Source organism: Artemia sp. Qi Xiang Cuo, chromosome 13 (genome assembly GCF_049724085.1).
Source record: "Artemia sp. Qi Xiang Cuo chromosome 13, ASM4972408v1, whole genome shotgun sequence".
In the NCBI taxonomy this organism is placed as follows: domain Eukaryota; kingdom Metazoa; phylum Arthropoda; class Branchiopoda; order Anostraca; family Artemiidae; genus Artemia; species Artemia sp. Qi Xiang Cuo.
This window is the reverse complement of record NC_142806.1, coordinates 12,698,590-12,715,291: the sequence shown is the minus strand read 5'-3', so window position 1 is coordinate 12,715,291 and position 16,702 is coordinate 12,698,590. Positions and strand designations below refer to the sequence as shown.

General features: G+C 36.2%; 1 protein-coding gene and 2 non-coding genes across 3 annotated transcripts in view; all 3 read right to left on the bottom strand.

Annotated features, from left to right (window-relative positions):
- Positions 1-1,726: 1,726 nt before the first annotated feature.
- LOC148944970 (U1 spliceosomal RNA) lies at positions 1,727-1,890 on the bottom strand. Its single transcript, XR_016142791.1, has one exon. It is a non-coding gene; the product is annotated as a U1 spliceosomal RNA (small nuclear RNA).
- A 731-nt stretch (positions 1,891-2,621) lies between these two features.
- On the bottom strand, positions 2,622-2,812 carry LOC148944969 (U2 spliceosomal RNA). Its single transcript, XR_016142784.1, has one exon. It is a non-coding gene; the product is annotated as a U2 spliceosomal RNA (small nuclear RNA).
- An 11,815-nt stretch (positions 2,813-14,627) lies between these two features.
- Positions 14,628-16,702, bottom strand: part of LOC148944968 (protein regulator of cytokinesis 1-like) — a 31,124-nt gene continuing 29,049 nt past the window's right edge. Inside the window, exon 7 of the mRNA XM_089098907.1 lies at positions 14,628-14,783. Coding sequence (XP_088955033.1) covers positions 14,628-14,783 — 156 coding nt within the window. The remainder of the gene's footprint in view (positions 14,784-16,702) is intronic.

Below are 16,702 nucleotides of genomic sequence, written 5' to 3'. Positions count from 1 at the left end.
GTAACCTTGTCTAAATTAACCTTTCGTATCTGCATAGGTACCAAAACGTGGTATCTATGCAGGCAAAATGATTTTTTTTCAGTATCTCTACTCTTTCTGTAAGCTATTCTAAGGCGTACGAAATTGCATAAAGACAAGCCTACATATGATATAACCTACGGAAGCAATAAATTTTTCTGTAATTTAGGTTTGAGTTTGATTTTCTTTTAAGACTAAACGCATAATAATTAAAGATATTCCTGATTAAATAAATTGATTCCTTTTTCAGGAATCCTTGTCGTTTCAAATTTGCCGTATTTTGTTTAATTTGCATGCAATTTAATTGCTCTTTTTATTTTTTATTTTTACTAAATTTATTTAAAAATAAACTTATTCCAACGAAAAAAATTCCTGAAATATATTCCCTGTCACCCAACCACCATTGATATTTTGGCGTTTAGCCACCCTCCCCTGGAAAATTTCTGCCGGCACCCTTTAATCCAGGGAGGGAAAGCTCGTTGTTTTTTTAATTTCTTTAACATAAATAAGGAATAAACTAAGCCCTTTTTCAATCAGAATGCCGCAAAATGACTTTCTTGAATCTGGGAGGGGGAATGCAGAAAAAAATCTTGCAGTAAAATACCCCTCCCCCCATTGAAGCTACTGGTATTCATGCATGCTACTTGGTAATAATAAAAGTTATATTGTGATATTATTAAACTTGCTCCAAAGATGGGCACAAAAGCTGAAATTTTAATCACCCAAGCAAAATACACAGAAACAATACAGTGAGATTTCATCAGGTAAATGATTGCTTACTTTATTCTTATTAGTATTTATCTTTTTTATTTGTCATTTACTTAATTAATTCTATAATCTTATATTGTTACTAACAATATAGCCAGAAAACTGTATTAAAGAATAGATGACCTTCAAGTATAATTCCAGTTTTATAATAGAATTTGAGTAGAAACTTATTAAAGAACCCTAAGCTTTGAACCGTAGAAAAGCAATAGAAAATGAAACAAAAGTCCTTTAAGGTGGCCTCGAGCTTGAAAGATTTAATAGAACCAAATTAGTACGAGGGAAGTTCAATTCCAAGTTGGTAGTATGTTTTAACTTTTCAAGTGCAGAAGATTAATGCCTTATGGAGTATTATCCAGTATGGACTTGTTCTAGTTTCGTTCATATTTCTTGAGCAATGTTTTGCCCTTTACTATTTAGCCTAAATAAATTACGTGGCTCTGCTGTGAGAATAACAAATCCAGCAATAGTTGTTAGGCCCCTCTGTTTAAACATTCCAAGAAGGTTAGCGGTATTGAAGGAAATTTTAATTTGATATGTTGCCAACGCAATTGACTTGATGAAATGTGTGCTTACCAAGGGTTATTTACTTTTTAAGACTAGCCTCTGTGACTAAATCTAAATTTCAGCAATGTGATTCGATTCCAAGTTCAATTCAAAAATCAGTATTTAATAACTACAGAGTATTTTCAAAAACAAAATGCATCAGGTCTATAGAGTATACGCTCAACTCTCACATATACTTGGGATTCTAGGCACAATTCTACTGTAATATTTCAAACATGTAAGTTTATGAAGAAATTATTTTTTTTAATGGCTCATTGAGCAATTTCAATGTCCCCTTATTGTCATAACAATATCAAATCTTATACTTTTTTCTTTCAACTGATAAATATGTGACGTATTAAAGAGGCCCAAACAGCAGTACATATCAGTGTGTCGACAGGGGACCATACGGATGCAGTCCTCCACTACCAAAATTCACACTGTTGAGTTACCCCCATTTGAGGTAATCACAGGGGTCAGCCAATCCAAAGTGCTATAGAAAGGCCTCACCCTGAGAGCGTCTCCTTCATGATCAAGGCAGTTCCCTAGCCAGGTAAGTATGAATTATTAAAATCTAACATTTTTTTGTAATATATTTCGACATGAATCTGGTTTCTTTGAATGCCACTCAGAAGCTCCAATTTATTAAACAGATGCAGGTTTACAAAACTTTTTTACATCAATGAATCAAGTCTCTAAATTATTTTTGAAAATAGCAATGCCCCATTTCATTTTCATATGCAAACGTTTTTATCGTTTCAATGCAAGTTTACCTTTTTGAGAAAAGAAAATCTCACTCTGTTATCAATATGACTGAAAAGTCGAAACTTTAATTTCTGAGAACCCAATGGCCGTTTTACTGATTATGGCAATTATTTTCTCGTTAACAAACAAAAGTGCCTTTAGTCATTACTACTAGCCTATTACTAGCAACTCACCACAGAAACAAGCCGTCTGAGGCAAGAAACAATCACTTCAGCAATTCTACTCGAATCTTGATTCAATTTAAATTTCAGCACTTAATAATTACGTACCATTTTCGAAAAAGATGCACGTGGACTTCAGTCCACCTTGGGAACTTTAATTTAATTATTGCGAGTGGTCATTGGCTTTTTCACTATTAAATTTTGTAAATTTTATACAATTTTCCTTCTTTTTTACAGATGAACAAAAAAGAATGATTTTCAGTATATTCAAGGGCTAGGAAACCACAGGTGTGGTTTCTAAAAAAATGTGTGAAGGGCATTATACACATCATTGATTAGGGTTCATGGACTCTGGTTTCCCCTCAAAAGGGATGTGCCGATGCCAGAAATACCGCATTACCGGTTCACCGCGTGAAAGGAGCAGAGGAAACCCCGACTTCTCTCCGGTTTCAAAAATCAGTTTAATATTCTGGGCCTCATGTAGTGACCGTGTAAGATATTAAGCTGAAAAGAACAGATTCTACAATCAGACCTTTGCCAAAAGGCTGAGAAGCAGGGCACCCACTGAACGCAAAAAATCACCATTTTCTTTTAGAAAAAAATAACCAAAAAATCACCAAAAGGCAAATTGGCATTGAAAACTTTAGTTTACCATTTAGGGATATTATCTGCTAAGTGATTTTTATAGCTAAGCGTTTTGTTTCATATTGATGCATTTTGATACCTATTTTTAGGTGAATTTATGCTTACTATTGGTATTTACATATTTTCAATGAATTTATGCATGTTACTGGTCTATGGTAGTCACCAGAAAAAAGAAAAGCATTTTTCATACCAAACGATTTTAAAATCTCACATTCCCATGGATTTTGTTCACAGAGCTAATTGCAGTTTTTATTTTAAGCGTTCACCCTTCAGAAATTACAGATTTTTAAACTTCAAAGACAAAGAAAAAATTGGTTTAAAAACCATTCTTGACTACAGCAGATTTTATTATTATTTTTGTGCCAAAGCTCCAAAAAAGGGATGGATTTCAGAAAAATGTTGCCTTTGGCATCAATTACAGTCTAAGTATTTGGTATATATTTTCTCTTGCTGCAGAGTAACACGGAAAAATTCTAGGCGGTGGGACTTTTGCTATTTTAGCAATAGTTATGTTATGGGAATAAAACTTTCAGAAATACATGTTAACTTCGAAAATGAAATCTAAAATAACTTAAAATCCAATTCACGTCGTTAGCGTTCTGTTTTAAAAACCTAAGTTTAAGGGAAAGCAGACCAACCAAAATTATGGAAAAAAAATTCTATGCTATTTCTGAAGCCTTAGAAATAGTAAAACAGTTCAGAGTTCAGAGTTCAGAGTTTTTACTCCACAATACATACACAATCCAATCACAACACTCCTAATCCCCCTAGAAAGGCTCCATGGCCAGGGATGCAAGGGGGAATGAGAAAAAAAATACAATATATCCAAACAACCATAAAAAAGAAATCAATTGCCAAACAACATATAAAATTAAAAAGAGACCATACCTGAGGCCTGGGAGTCATAGCGCATATAATACCACAATAAAAAAAAACTAAAAATTCCGGGTAAAAAAACACCAAATAAAAAAAAAAAAAAAAAAAAAAAAAAAAAAAACTATTCTGTTTGATCATTAACTAAATGGTCCTTAAGAATCCTCTTGAAAGTGCCAAACGAGTGGTATTTCTGTACTGAAGAAGTCAGGGAGTTCCAAGCCTGATGAAAAGCGATGAGGGGATTGAAATCTGACCGCACAGTGGGAGTAGGAGGAATGCAGATATTATGTGACGAACGAAGGTTATATGGAGCTGAATCAGAAATAAACTGAGGAGTTTTTTGAAGATATTTTGGAAGATTGCCATGAAGTTGATGAAAAACAAAAGAAGCACAAGAAAGAATGTAGATAGACTGTATATTTAGAAGCAGTGTTGGTGAAGAACAGTTGGTGTCCATAACCAGACGCCGTGTTTTGGTATACATGACAGAAAGCGACCGCAGTGTAGAAGGAAAAGTAGACATCCATACTATGGGGCAATAAGAGACATATGACTGGACAAGGCAGAGAAAAGGAGCTTCAGAATAGATCCAGGAAAGGTGTGTTTGAGTTTTCGAATGACACCCAAACTTCGTGAGACCTTAACCCTAATCAGGGCTATATGGTGTCTGAACGAAAGGTTCTCATCAAGCAGGATACCAAGAAACCGGACCAACCGATTCTTTGGTCTACACAAGGAGCCTTGTGACACCTGAAGCTGTGTCAGTTGAGGGAAAGCTACACCAATTCGAGAAAAAATAAGAAAATGTGACTTGGCAACATTCAAGGCCAAGTAATTCGCCTCAAACCATGAAATTACTCTCTCAAATATTGCCACCAGATTAGACCTGATATCACATTCCGTCTTCCCTAGAGTCCCAAGAATGCTGTCATTAGCAAAACCAACGAGGCAATCTTCATTAGAAGTAGCATTGGGACACGAAGGAACATCCAGATGACACAGATTGCAGCATACTAGAGGACTGGTGTTCTTGACTGATGAAATCAGATCATTGACGTAAATCAGAAATAAAACGGAGCCAAGAACAGAACCCTGGGGGACGCCATATTCGACTTCAGAAGGGTTCCAGAAAAGCGGATCAATTGAAATAAGTCTACCAGAAAGATATGATTCAAACCAAGAGAAAGTATTTGATCTTATGCCAGTCTGTGATAGTTTCCAAAGAAGAATATGATGAGTCAAAAAATTAAAAGCTTTACGAACATCCAAAAATAAAGCTGCCAGAAAACCACTAAAATCTATTGCCGAAGGAATGAAATTCAAGAAAGGTGCACACGCTTACTGTGTAGAGTAATTAAATCACAATCTAAACTGTAGATCATGGGAATATTTTTTTAGATCCAAAAACTAAGAAGCCTAGATAGCATAGCCTTCTCAAAAATTTTGCTGAAAAGAGATAGAAGAGAAATTGGCCTATAATTAGCAGGATCACTCTGGGAGCCACCTTTATACAGCACTATAACCTTAGCTTGCATGAGCTATTCAAGGAAAATTCCTTTCTCGAAAGACAGATTGACAAGCTTAGTCAAAGGTGACAGAATAGCAGGCAGAACGGCACGGATAACCCTTGTAGGAATTCTATCTGGCCCTGAAGACGATGAACCTTTAAGCGCATTTACGATCTGAGCTACATCAAACTCAGAAACAGGGTTCAAGACCATTGACTTTAAAGATGGGGGTCCAAGATAGGCTCTGAAATCGCAACGATCAGTTGTAGAGGTCACAGAGGAAGCAGTCGTCTTTCCTATATTAGCAAAATAAGACGTAAGCTCTAGCTGAACATTTTCTTCTCCTTGGACAATTTTACCATCAACTATCAGCGCTGTTGGAACTGAAGGCGGAGGGGGAGTAGGTCTAAGTACAGAATTAATAATTTTCCATGTCTTCCCAACATCCTTTCCACACTCAGAAAATTTCCTGTAATAATACTGAGACTTGACCTTCCGACACAGAGAATTAAATATACTCCTATAGGCCTTGAACCGCTGATGATGAGAAGCAGATGACGAAGCCTTGTATAGCTTCCACAGATTATTTTTCCTTTTCCAGCTTTTATGGAGACCTGGATTCATCCACGGATTCAGCAGTACTATTCTTTTCGAGGTATGAGGCACTGGATTCTGGTGGCAAACTTTTAGGATACCTTCTTTTACTGAATCATAAAAGAAATCAAAAGAGTGGTTAAAATCCGATTCAGAGTTCAAACTATCCCATGGCTGATCAGTCAAACGAGATTTCAGTAGACTGATCTCACTGACACCAAAACGGAAAATTGGGAGATTAGATGGCGAAGCTTTAGGCTGCGATCGATCAGCAGTCCTATATCGTGAAATAGCAGGGAAATTATCAGAAATATCACTAACCATCACCGAATTATCTAAGATATCTAGTGACGAAAAAATATTATCAATAAGTGATGCATGCATCTCAGTAACTCGGGTTGGTATACAAACTGAAGGTAGAGTTCCCACACAAAGCATCATTGACAAAAATCTGCAGCCGAAGCAGAATTTTGATCCAGCAGGTTAAGGTTGAAATCCCCCATAAGGATTAGTTCGCAAGGATGCTTTTGGACTAAGTCCAAAACCTCTTCCAGAATTTTCATTAACGAAGGAATATATCCACAAGGGGATCTGTAAGCCAAACCGACAACTAAATCCTTACAACCTGACTTAATCTCAATAAAAAGGGATTCAAAGATTCCTTCCTCATTTCTACTCAAATCACTTCGGAAATTATATATAAGAGTATCGGCAATATACAGGGCAAGGCCACCTTTCGCCATCTGTTTCCGGTTCATCCTCTCCACACTAAATCTTTGGATATCTAAAAGCATATCCTTTTTTTGAATCCAGGAAAGTTTCACATAATCCAATAACATCCGGAGTTCCACCACTGACGATCCGTTTCAGCTCATCAAAAGAGGAGCAAAGTCCCTGAATGTTTAGGTGAAGCACAGAGAAAATACCATCCTGTTTAGAAGAGGCAGAACCATTTAATGGCGAAACATATTTACTTTCAATAACCCATTTAGGATCATTATAATTCCTTTTTCTACTTCCAACTGAATTATTAATTATACTATCTATATCTAAAGGATTATTTTGTCAAAATGGAAGCTAGAATGCACCTTACTGGGGCATGATTTAGGGCTTGAGTTCTTTCCCGAAAGTTTCACTCTCCTAGTACAACTATTTTCCAAAATAGTCAAAAGCCCTTCAGCTAGAATCATGCCTTATCTAGAATTTAGCCCATCCCTGTTTATTATAGTATTTGATGACTAGAAATAAGTATATAGTCCCGCCTAAATAGGTGTTAGGATGTGAATATAGGCTTAAATATAATTAATATAATATATTTTCTGGGCCTGCAACAAACTTCGTAGATACAAAGATTCCAAACACCGCGAAACTTATATCCTGCGATTGCTGTCTATTACCTTTTCTTCTGTACTAATATAGGTTACACGGCTTTTGGTCATGTCCCCTGGCCGGCTTTTTTGATATGCAGTAAATTCGCCATCCACTGACAGTTGAGTCTATTTAATAGCATTTTTATGAGAATCTGCCTCATTGTTTTGAAAAACTGCTGTGTAAACATAGTAAAATCACCAGATTTAATAATAAAATCAACAAAATGAAGGTAAAATCACCAAAAAAAACACCATATCACCAAAAAATCACCAAATGAAAAAAATCACCAATTCGGTGATGAATCTCCAACGGTGGCAACCCTGCCGAGAAACAATAATTTGAAAATGATTGTCAAAGAGTTTATTAGAATACAAGTGAAAAAGGTTGTCGCAAGTTTATATTCGATTGCACTAGTCAATTACTATTCAATTAGCTTATCATTTTATCCTTAGATTTTTATAAACAGTATAAAGTTTTTCACATAATATCGAAGATTATCTCAAAATTTTAATGGTAAACAGAACCCCCCCTCCCTGTCCCATAATAAATTACGCCCCTTGAGCCCCTCCTTCATGATCAAGGCAGCTCAAAAGCCAAATAAGTATGATTTGATAAACTCAAATGTTGTCAAACATTTTCACATTAACAAATCAAGGTTCTAGATTACTTTTTAGATGGTAAAGTCATGTTTTCTTTCTGATAAAAACGTCCTAATCACCTGAAAGTACATTTAGTTTTTCGAAAATAAGTCATAGTAAATTCCTATCAGTTTTTTTTTAACAGGATTTGAAACTAACCAGGAATACAATGACTAATTAGCAGGAATTTTGGAAAGTTGTCGAAAAACGTGAAATTTCTCGGAAAAACAGAACTAAAAAAATTGTCACAGAGATGAGCAAATGACTGAATTCTACTTGAAAGTTTCCCAACCAAAATGTCATTCGAGTGCTAGCCATTGTGCCAAGAGGACTTGCAAGAAACACAATTTTAATTAAATGTTTGTACATGGTTGCAGGTTCGCGATTTTTCAGGCTATTCGACCTTAAGAAAGGAGTGAAGCAGGGCAGCACCTTGTCCCCGAGACTGTTCGGTTTGTTTTTGAATGGTATGGTGGAGTTTCTGAAATAAAAATGGGCTCCAAAGCTGTGTCTTGGAAAAATTAATTTTTCGGTGTTATTATTTGCGGATGACACTGCATTGGTTGCGATGTCGGCAAGGGAGCTACAAATATTACTTGATTTAATTGAGGAATATTTACAAATGAAAAAGTTACAGCTTAACGTTATGAAAACTGAAGTGTTTTTTTTTTCAGTAAAAGGAATGAAAAAATAGACAATTTATTTGCATTTGGAGGACAACAATTAGGAGTAGTTGAAAAAATAAAGTATCTTGGTATATCTTCCGAAGTAATGGTGGATTGAGTTCTCATACTGAAAAAGTGTTAAATAGGGGAAGAGCTGCAACATTTTCGCTTTTCAGGAATAAAATTAGTGGAATAAAGAATTTGTCTTTGCATAAGAGGTTTTTTTTATCTAAGATTATGCCGATTCTCTATTACGGGGCAGAGATCTGGGAACATGAGAACGCTGCCCAGTTAGAAAGCGTTCAGCTAGGTTATTTTAAGAGATTGTACGGGTTGCATAGAATGACCCATACCCAGTTTCTTAAAGGAGACCTTGGACTGTGGTCTCTTAAAAGTTATAGGACAGCCCAATTGATAAAATTTTGGCTAAAGGTTGTACACTTACCCAGTGATAGGTTACTGAAGGCTGCATATGATGAGTTACTTCAGCTACAGAGGAAAAGATCTTGGCCTTTTAAAGTTAAAGAGGTACTTGATAAGACAGGTTTTTCTTTCGCATGGAATGATGGCCATGGATCAACTAGTCAACAATTACAGTTGGACAAGGAAATCAAGCGGGTGCTGTGATTCAAGAGGACCAGACAATACAGAAATGGGGTGAGGAGATTAAGAATTCGGAAACTTTAAGGTATTATAATGAGGTTAAGATAATTTATGGTCAGGAATTTTACTTTAAGTTAAATTTACCGTCTAGATACCTTATACATTGGATGCAGCTACGATCTAATTGCCTTCCGATTCGTTCGAGATTTAAAGTTTTTGAGAGGAGGAAAAGTTTCCCGGACGGAAGGTTTGCTTTCCCTCTTTGCCAAGAAGAGGAGGAGAATTTGGAGCATTGTCTGAGTCGTTGTCGAGGTCTTTTGGGGGTAAGGGAAAATTTATTTGGGAATGATGGAGTGCTGCTTCCTGATGCCTTGAAAAGTAGGTCATCACAATTTATTTGTCTAGTGGGAAGATATCTTGATGAGTATTTTGAAAAAAGAAGAGAGTAGTTTTTTTTTCTTTATTATTGTTACGAGTGATTTAAATTGTTAATCTTGTATGTTATTTGTTTACAAGGCCACATTTTGGCTTGAAATACACGTTATCTTATCTTATCATAGTCAACCAAAAGTGAAACAAAAAGACCAATAAACAGAAATTAAGGAAAAAAATTAAATGCAATTTATGTTATGCAATTAAATGCAAAAATTGAAAATTAAATGCAATGTATATCAAAGTTCTATAATTAGCAGAAAACTTTACATTACAAAAATTACAAGCCCTTTTTCAATAAAATACAATGAAAAAATATTTTATCTTTAAGGGTAGAAGTGAAAAGGTCTTGTAGGGACCCCCCTACAAAAAATTTACATAGTTTGAGGCCATTTACGTTGATATATCCTACTTGACAATAGTGTAAGTTATATAATGATATCATTAAATTTGCTCTAAACATGAACACAAAAACTCAATTCAAATTGAGCTGAGCAAATATTAAAACAAAAATGTTCCCTCTTACCCATCGACACCAATGGTGGTGATCAATGGCGTCAATTCCCGGAAATTAGAGGGGGGAGTTGGCAAAGACGAATTTTTCAGAGCCAAGAAAGTGGGATTTATTTGTGTTTTCAATTTTTTAAACCATGATAGAAAAAAACAAGAATTTTTATGACACAATTAGAACAAAAATTCTATCTTTATTTTTCATTAATCTAGGAGATAGCAGAAAAAAGATCAGGTAGGGAGAAATACCCTCTTCCTTCCCCCTCAGTTGAAGCCACAGGCGTTGTTATATGATACTTGATAATAGCGCAAGTTATATTGTGAGATTATTAAATTTACTTCTTTACATTTACATTTTTTATTTACTTGAAAAATTCTATGTTTCCACATTGTTACTAACAATTTAGACAGAAGACTATTGAAGAATAGATGATTCACCAACATCTAGATGAGTCTAGTTTAATCTAGGGCTTGCAGGGCTAACAAATCTTGCAGAAAAAACGTCCACTCTACCAGCTGACACCACTGGTAATGATCAATAGCTTCAATTCACGGAAATTAAGGAGACTAGTCAATATCCAGTACCCCCCCCCCCGGTATTTTTGACTAATACGTTAAAACGTAACGCAATGCATTTAAACAAATTTTCGATGAGTTTTCTTAACCATTTTATGCCCCCCTCCGAAACAAAATTCTAGACACAACCCTGGAGAGGGGAAGAGTATTCTTCAAAATCCAGGGAGGGAAAGTTCGTTGTTTTTTCAATTTCTTTAAGAAAAATACGAAAAGAAAACAAGCCCTTTTTCAATCATAAAGCCACAAAAAGACTTTCGTGAATCTGGGAGGGGGAATGCAGAATAAAATCTTGCAGGAAAATACCCCCTCCCCATTGAAGCTACTGGTATTCATGCACGCTAGTTGGTAATAATACAAGTTATAATGTGACATTATTAAATTTACTGTAAAGATGGACATAAAAGCTGAATTTTAAATCACCCAAGGAAAATACACAGAAACAATACAGTGAGATATTATCAGGTAAATGATTGCTTACTTTATTTTTATTAGTATTTATCCTTTTTATTTGTCATTTAATTGATTGTTTCTATAATTCTATCTTGTTATTACAATATAGCCAGAACACTGTATTGAAGAATAGATGGCCCTCAAGTATAATTCCAGTTTCATAGTAGAATTTGAGTATTAACTTATTAAAGAACCCTAAGCTTTGAACCATAGAAAAGCAATAGAAAATGAAACAAAAGTCCTATAAGATGGACTCAAGCTAGAAAGTCCTAGTAGAAACAAAATAGTGTGAGGAAGTTTAATTCCAAGATGGTAGCATCTTTTAATTTGTCAAGTGCAGAACATCAACGCCTTATGGAGTAATATACTGTAAGGACGTCTGCTAGTTTTGTTCAGATTTTTTGAGCAATTCTTCGCCCTTAACTTTTTAGCCTAAATGAATTACCTGGTTCTGCTGTAAGGATAAAAAATCAAGCAATAGTGACTAATTCCCCTATTTAAATATTCCAAGAAGATTAGCGGCATTGAAGGAATTTTTAGCTTGATATGTCGCCAACGCAATTGACTTGATGAACTGTTTTGTGACCAAGGGCTATTCACTTTTTAAGACTAGCCTTTGTGACTTAATTTAAATTTCAGCATATTGATTCGATTCCTAGTTCACTTTAAAATTCAGTATTTAATAATTACAGAGTATTTTCAAAAACAAAATGCATCAGGTCTATAGAGTATACGCTCAAGTCTCTCATATGCATGGGATTAAAGGCACAATTCTTCCGTAATATTTCAAACTTGTAAGTTTATTAAGAAATTAATTTTTTAAAGAGGGCTCATTAATCAACTTTAAATGTCCCCTTAGTGTCTTAACAACATCAAGTTCTATACTTTTTTCTTTCAACTGATAAATATGTGACATATAAAAGGAGCCCAAACAACAATTATTTCAATGTGTAGACAGGGGACCACGCGAAAACGATCCCCCACTACCAGAATTTACGCTGTTGAGTTACCCCATTAGGGGTAATCACAGGAGTCATTCCTGAGTCGAGGCATGAACCATTGAGCATGTTTAACACCGTTCTCCAACTAATCGAACTAGTTTCATCACTGTGTCCACTGTCTCCTTCTTCATTACCATTTTGATTTCCTAACAAGGGGCTTGGGGGAGGTACGTAGGAATTTCGAGCTGAAACTGGATCAAAACTTACTGATTTTTGGCACTGAAAATCCAGCCACTGTAAACCATTTCATTTTCTATTCGCCTAAGAGTGTTACACACTAGAACAGTTCTGTGAAGGCAGGGATCGGAGAATTGTCTATATTTTTTAAGTTTGAACATAGGTATATTAAAGACTGAAAGCCTCTGTTTTCTATAGTGTTGTCTTTGTTAGTATGTCATCGAGTCAAAGCGTTTCGCAGCAAATCCGTAGGAGGTGGAGTCCTGAACAGGAACCATGGTGCCAAGTTGTACATACATTTTACAGTTTTCTTCGCATTTTACATTTTGTCCATAACTGCTAAACGATTTCTGGCTACAGGATTCGGTACATTTAGCATATCTACCTGGCCATTTCTCACTTGCGCTTTCTAAACAGTTGTAAAGTCTATCTTTCATAGTGCACTGAATCTTGGCATTTGTGAAGACTTCAATTTCTTCCAAGGGATGTTTGTTCGGTGCTGCTTGTAGACCCATGTTTTCTTTTACAAGTATTTAAAATTTTTCAAGAGGCAGGTTAGTAAAATAGTTTTTACCAAAAAATACTTTTTTAAAGGATCAGATACAGACACGTATAGTGGAGGGCTTCCATCTACTTCCCACTAAAACAAAATCCAGCTAACGTACCTGATCAGATCCATTTGTCATGACAACAAATGTGATAGTCACAATATGAATTGCCTTAGAAAAGGATGGAGCTGTAGGATAAAGCGTTCGATCCTTTAGGTTGAGTGTGAATAAGAAAAAATTACATCCTCCCAGAGCGATATTTTGGTTTAACCCTGTCAGAACAGGTATCTGGGTGGACCAAGTAGGTGAGGAGGCTTTGAGGTTTTACCTCTAAAAAACACGAGTTTCATGGATTTTTTCATAAATTCAACTATCTTTTTGACTGTTTACACCAATTCGAACCACTCAACTTAGGGTCGGGGCCCTCTAATTCTTTTTCAAAATCATTTGGAACATCTTTAACCACTTTAAATTTGTAACAGCTCCATATCAAATACGTAAGCAGATGGGTACGTTATAGTAGTTTTTACTCGGGGGTTAGGTCACTAATTCAGCTGTTTTTTCAACTACTTAAGACTAATTTTAACCACTCAACTTCGACTTTAACTTTTTAATGTCTCCATATCAAGTGCGTACCCAGGTATGGGGTGGGGGGGGGCTGAGGAGCAGGGACCACTAATTAATTTTTTCCGAGTTATTAAAGAACATCTTTGTCCACTTTATCTTTATAATATCTCCATATCAAGCACGTGCCCCGGTGGGGGATGAGGGGATAAAATTCAACTACCTTTTCGACTGTTTAAACTAATTTAAACCACTTTAGAAAAACACTCTTGTGTATGTCTACTGTGCATGTATGCCTACAATATTCATATCGGACGAGCCATCGAAGGACCAACCGTAAGAACATAGACGGGAATTTATTTCTAGAGGAAAATGTGAGACATTAGATATAAGATATCATTTTTCCAAAGGGAGGGGGATAAGTGTAAAATAAGGGAGAGGCAGACTAGAAAATGCGACAAAAAGGTGAATTATAAAGAGATTGTGAGGGAGATCATGGACAAATCTTGAATTTTTAGAGTTGGGGGAGGACATGGGACCAAAGACATCCCTGTCTGTATGTCTGAGGAAATATCATAAAAATACAAGATACAGTAGGACAATCTTGAAGCTTCTGTGGCGGCCCCGAAGACGTTCCCCACACGTGTTAGGCCGATAACCGTATCCGGCTTATAAATTATTCTTAAGCACCAGATCCCCTCCCCATCTTTTGAAAATATTTGCAGTACTCCCCTAAAGGTTACAGCTGTGACTATTCATGTACACATGCATTAAAGTGTGCGTAAGCACATTTTTATGCGTAAAATTCGTAAAAACATCTTCTTAATTAATTCGAACAATACAAATACGACCATAAACAAATCAGGAGGCTATACCTTGTATATTAAGCCTCATAAAACAGGTATAAAAACATAATAGTGTCGGTTGCACTGCTACGGTTAGAAGTATCCCCAGTATGCTTTTAAACGCACAGGTAGTAAGATTTTAAACGCACAGGTAGCAAGGTTCCCATAGGATTTTAAACGCTTGCCCTCCCCGGATGCCCTCCCTTTTTCCCATAAGATTTCAAACGCATGCCCTCTGACATCACGGCATCCCTGTTGAGATTCCGAGCACATCCCTGTTTTCGCGACCAGGCGTTCCAATTTTGTTTCAGTATTGTCAAGATTCCCTGAATTCCAATATTTTTTATATGATTAATCGGAGTGTGGTTGCTATAATACACAAGTAGCAATAAATGGAGTCTCTTGCATCTGGGCAATGCAATCACCTGTTTCTACCGGTTGATTGGCAAGATTCCCGCAACATGTCCCAGTTTCCAGGTGTTCTGTTAAAGGGAATATAGTTGGCATGATTCCCACGACACACCCCTGTTTAAATGGTCAGATATGGAAATTAACATGGGATTCCGACGGCAGCCCTCTGACGTCGCGGCCTCCCTGCAAGATTCCGATGACAGCCCTGTGTCCAGCTGACACGCTTCCCGGGATTCCAGGTGTTCCAGTGTTTTTTTTATGATTAATTGAAATGTCGCTATAATACACAAGTAGCAATAAGTGAAGTTCCTCGCACCTGAGCAATGCGGTCCTGTTTCTACTGCTTGGCTGGCGAGATTCCTGCAACATGTCCCTGCTTTCTATATGTAATATGCTTGACAATAGCAGAAATTGTTTTCTGTACTTACAACAGTGCATTTGAACTTAAGGTGACTTCATTGAATAGTCCAGTAATTTTGTCTTTGAAGATTAACCCCCTCCCCCTCAAAACCCTCAGGGCAAGGGTTGTAAGCTATGTCCCTGGGACATATAAGGTATTTATTGCAAATATGGTCGCATAAACTTCAATAAGGGCTCATTGGATTGAATATTGATAAGTCTAGTGTCCTTTTAAATAGTCAAAAATTATTGGAGGGCAACGAGCCTTCCTCCTTGCCCATCATTTCCCCAAACACTTAATAAAAGACTGCTAAAATACGTAAGCTCTATTTATAGGTTTAAATTTACAGATAAATAGATTAAGCTTGCTTAGCCAGGGTGGATTTAGATAAAAGTACAACCAGCCACCTGTGGGTAGAACTTTCCCGGGGGGGGGCTGTTTTCTGTGGGGTTTTTCAGGGGAGAGGGTATTTTCTATTGGTGGTACTTTCCACAAGGGGGTATTTTCCGGGGGAGGGGGTACTTTCGGAGGGAGGTAAACGCCCGCCACCAGAGATTTTACCCATAGAAATTAGCATAGAATTAGCACCTGCTTATTGTCACAGGTATTACAAAATTTGCCACTTTACTACATGTACTTTTTAAAATTTGAATGTGCAGATATTCAGACTCTTTTTTTCGGACCTTTTCTTCTGTTGAAAAAAAAGCATCTCACAACAGACATTTTGGTAAGGTTGTAACTACGGAGGGAAAAGAGTGAGTGCCCACACCCTAGGGCATTATAAAAAATGTATGGAAAAGTGGAAACGTCTTAACATTCCTTCACGACTTGGCTGAGTTGCTTGGGATTCAAAGAAAGTGAATTGTATTTTAGCCATCATGATACAAAACCATTCTTTTTCTTCTCCAAAAGCTAATCACTTACTAGTACCTGTTATATTTTGAGTTTTATCAATGATATGCGCTCCGTGGTCTTATTGTGTGCTAGATAAAACAATGTTGTGCCATATACTTTCGCATTTTATTAGTTACCTCAAGCAGGTAATTGTGATAGTACTCCAAATTTATTCCAATGTTGATTATTTCATAGATTTGAATTCCACATTTATAGGTTGAAATGTTATTGTTAAAAAATCTAACAATGAAAAACCAAGTGCGGCCGAGGGGTATCCTATGAAAATTGTGTACTATACAATTTATTTAGACAAATAAGTGTCTAGATAAATGGAACACTGGTGAATACAAGTGACAATTTTTCAAATTATGCAGGTTATATACAATTTATTTTGATGACTGTAATGTCATATAAACTCTTGAGAGGTATGGGTATTCGATACGAATATAAAACAGACACTGACACTGATAATTTCTTAAACCACACTGGCCTGACGTCACATAAAGAAAGAAAAACGAGCAAAAATGGGGTTTTTATAGGCCAAATGAAGACACTGAAAAAACAAAGCGAATATTTCGAGAGTACAAACGCCTCTCTTCTTCAACGCGAAACGAAACGATGTATCAATAAAAGCCAAAAATTAAAAAAATTAAAACCAACTACCTAACAACCATAAAAGCTAGTTATTTGCCAATATCCGCGATTTGCACAAAATCCAAAAAAAATATGAACTGCCATC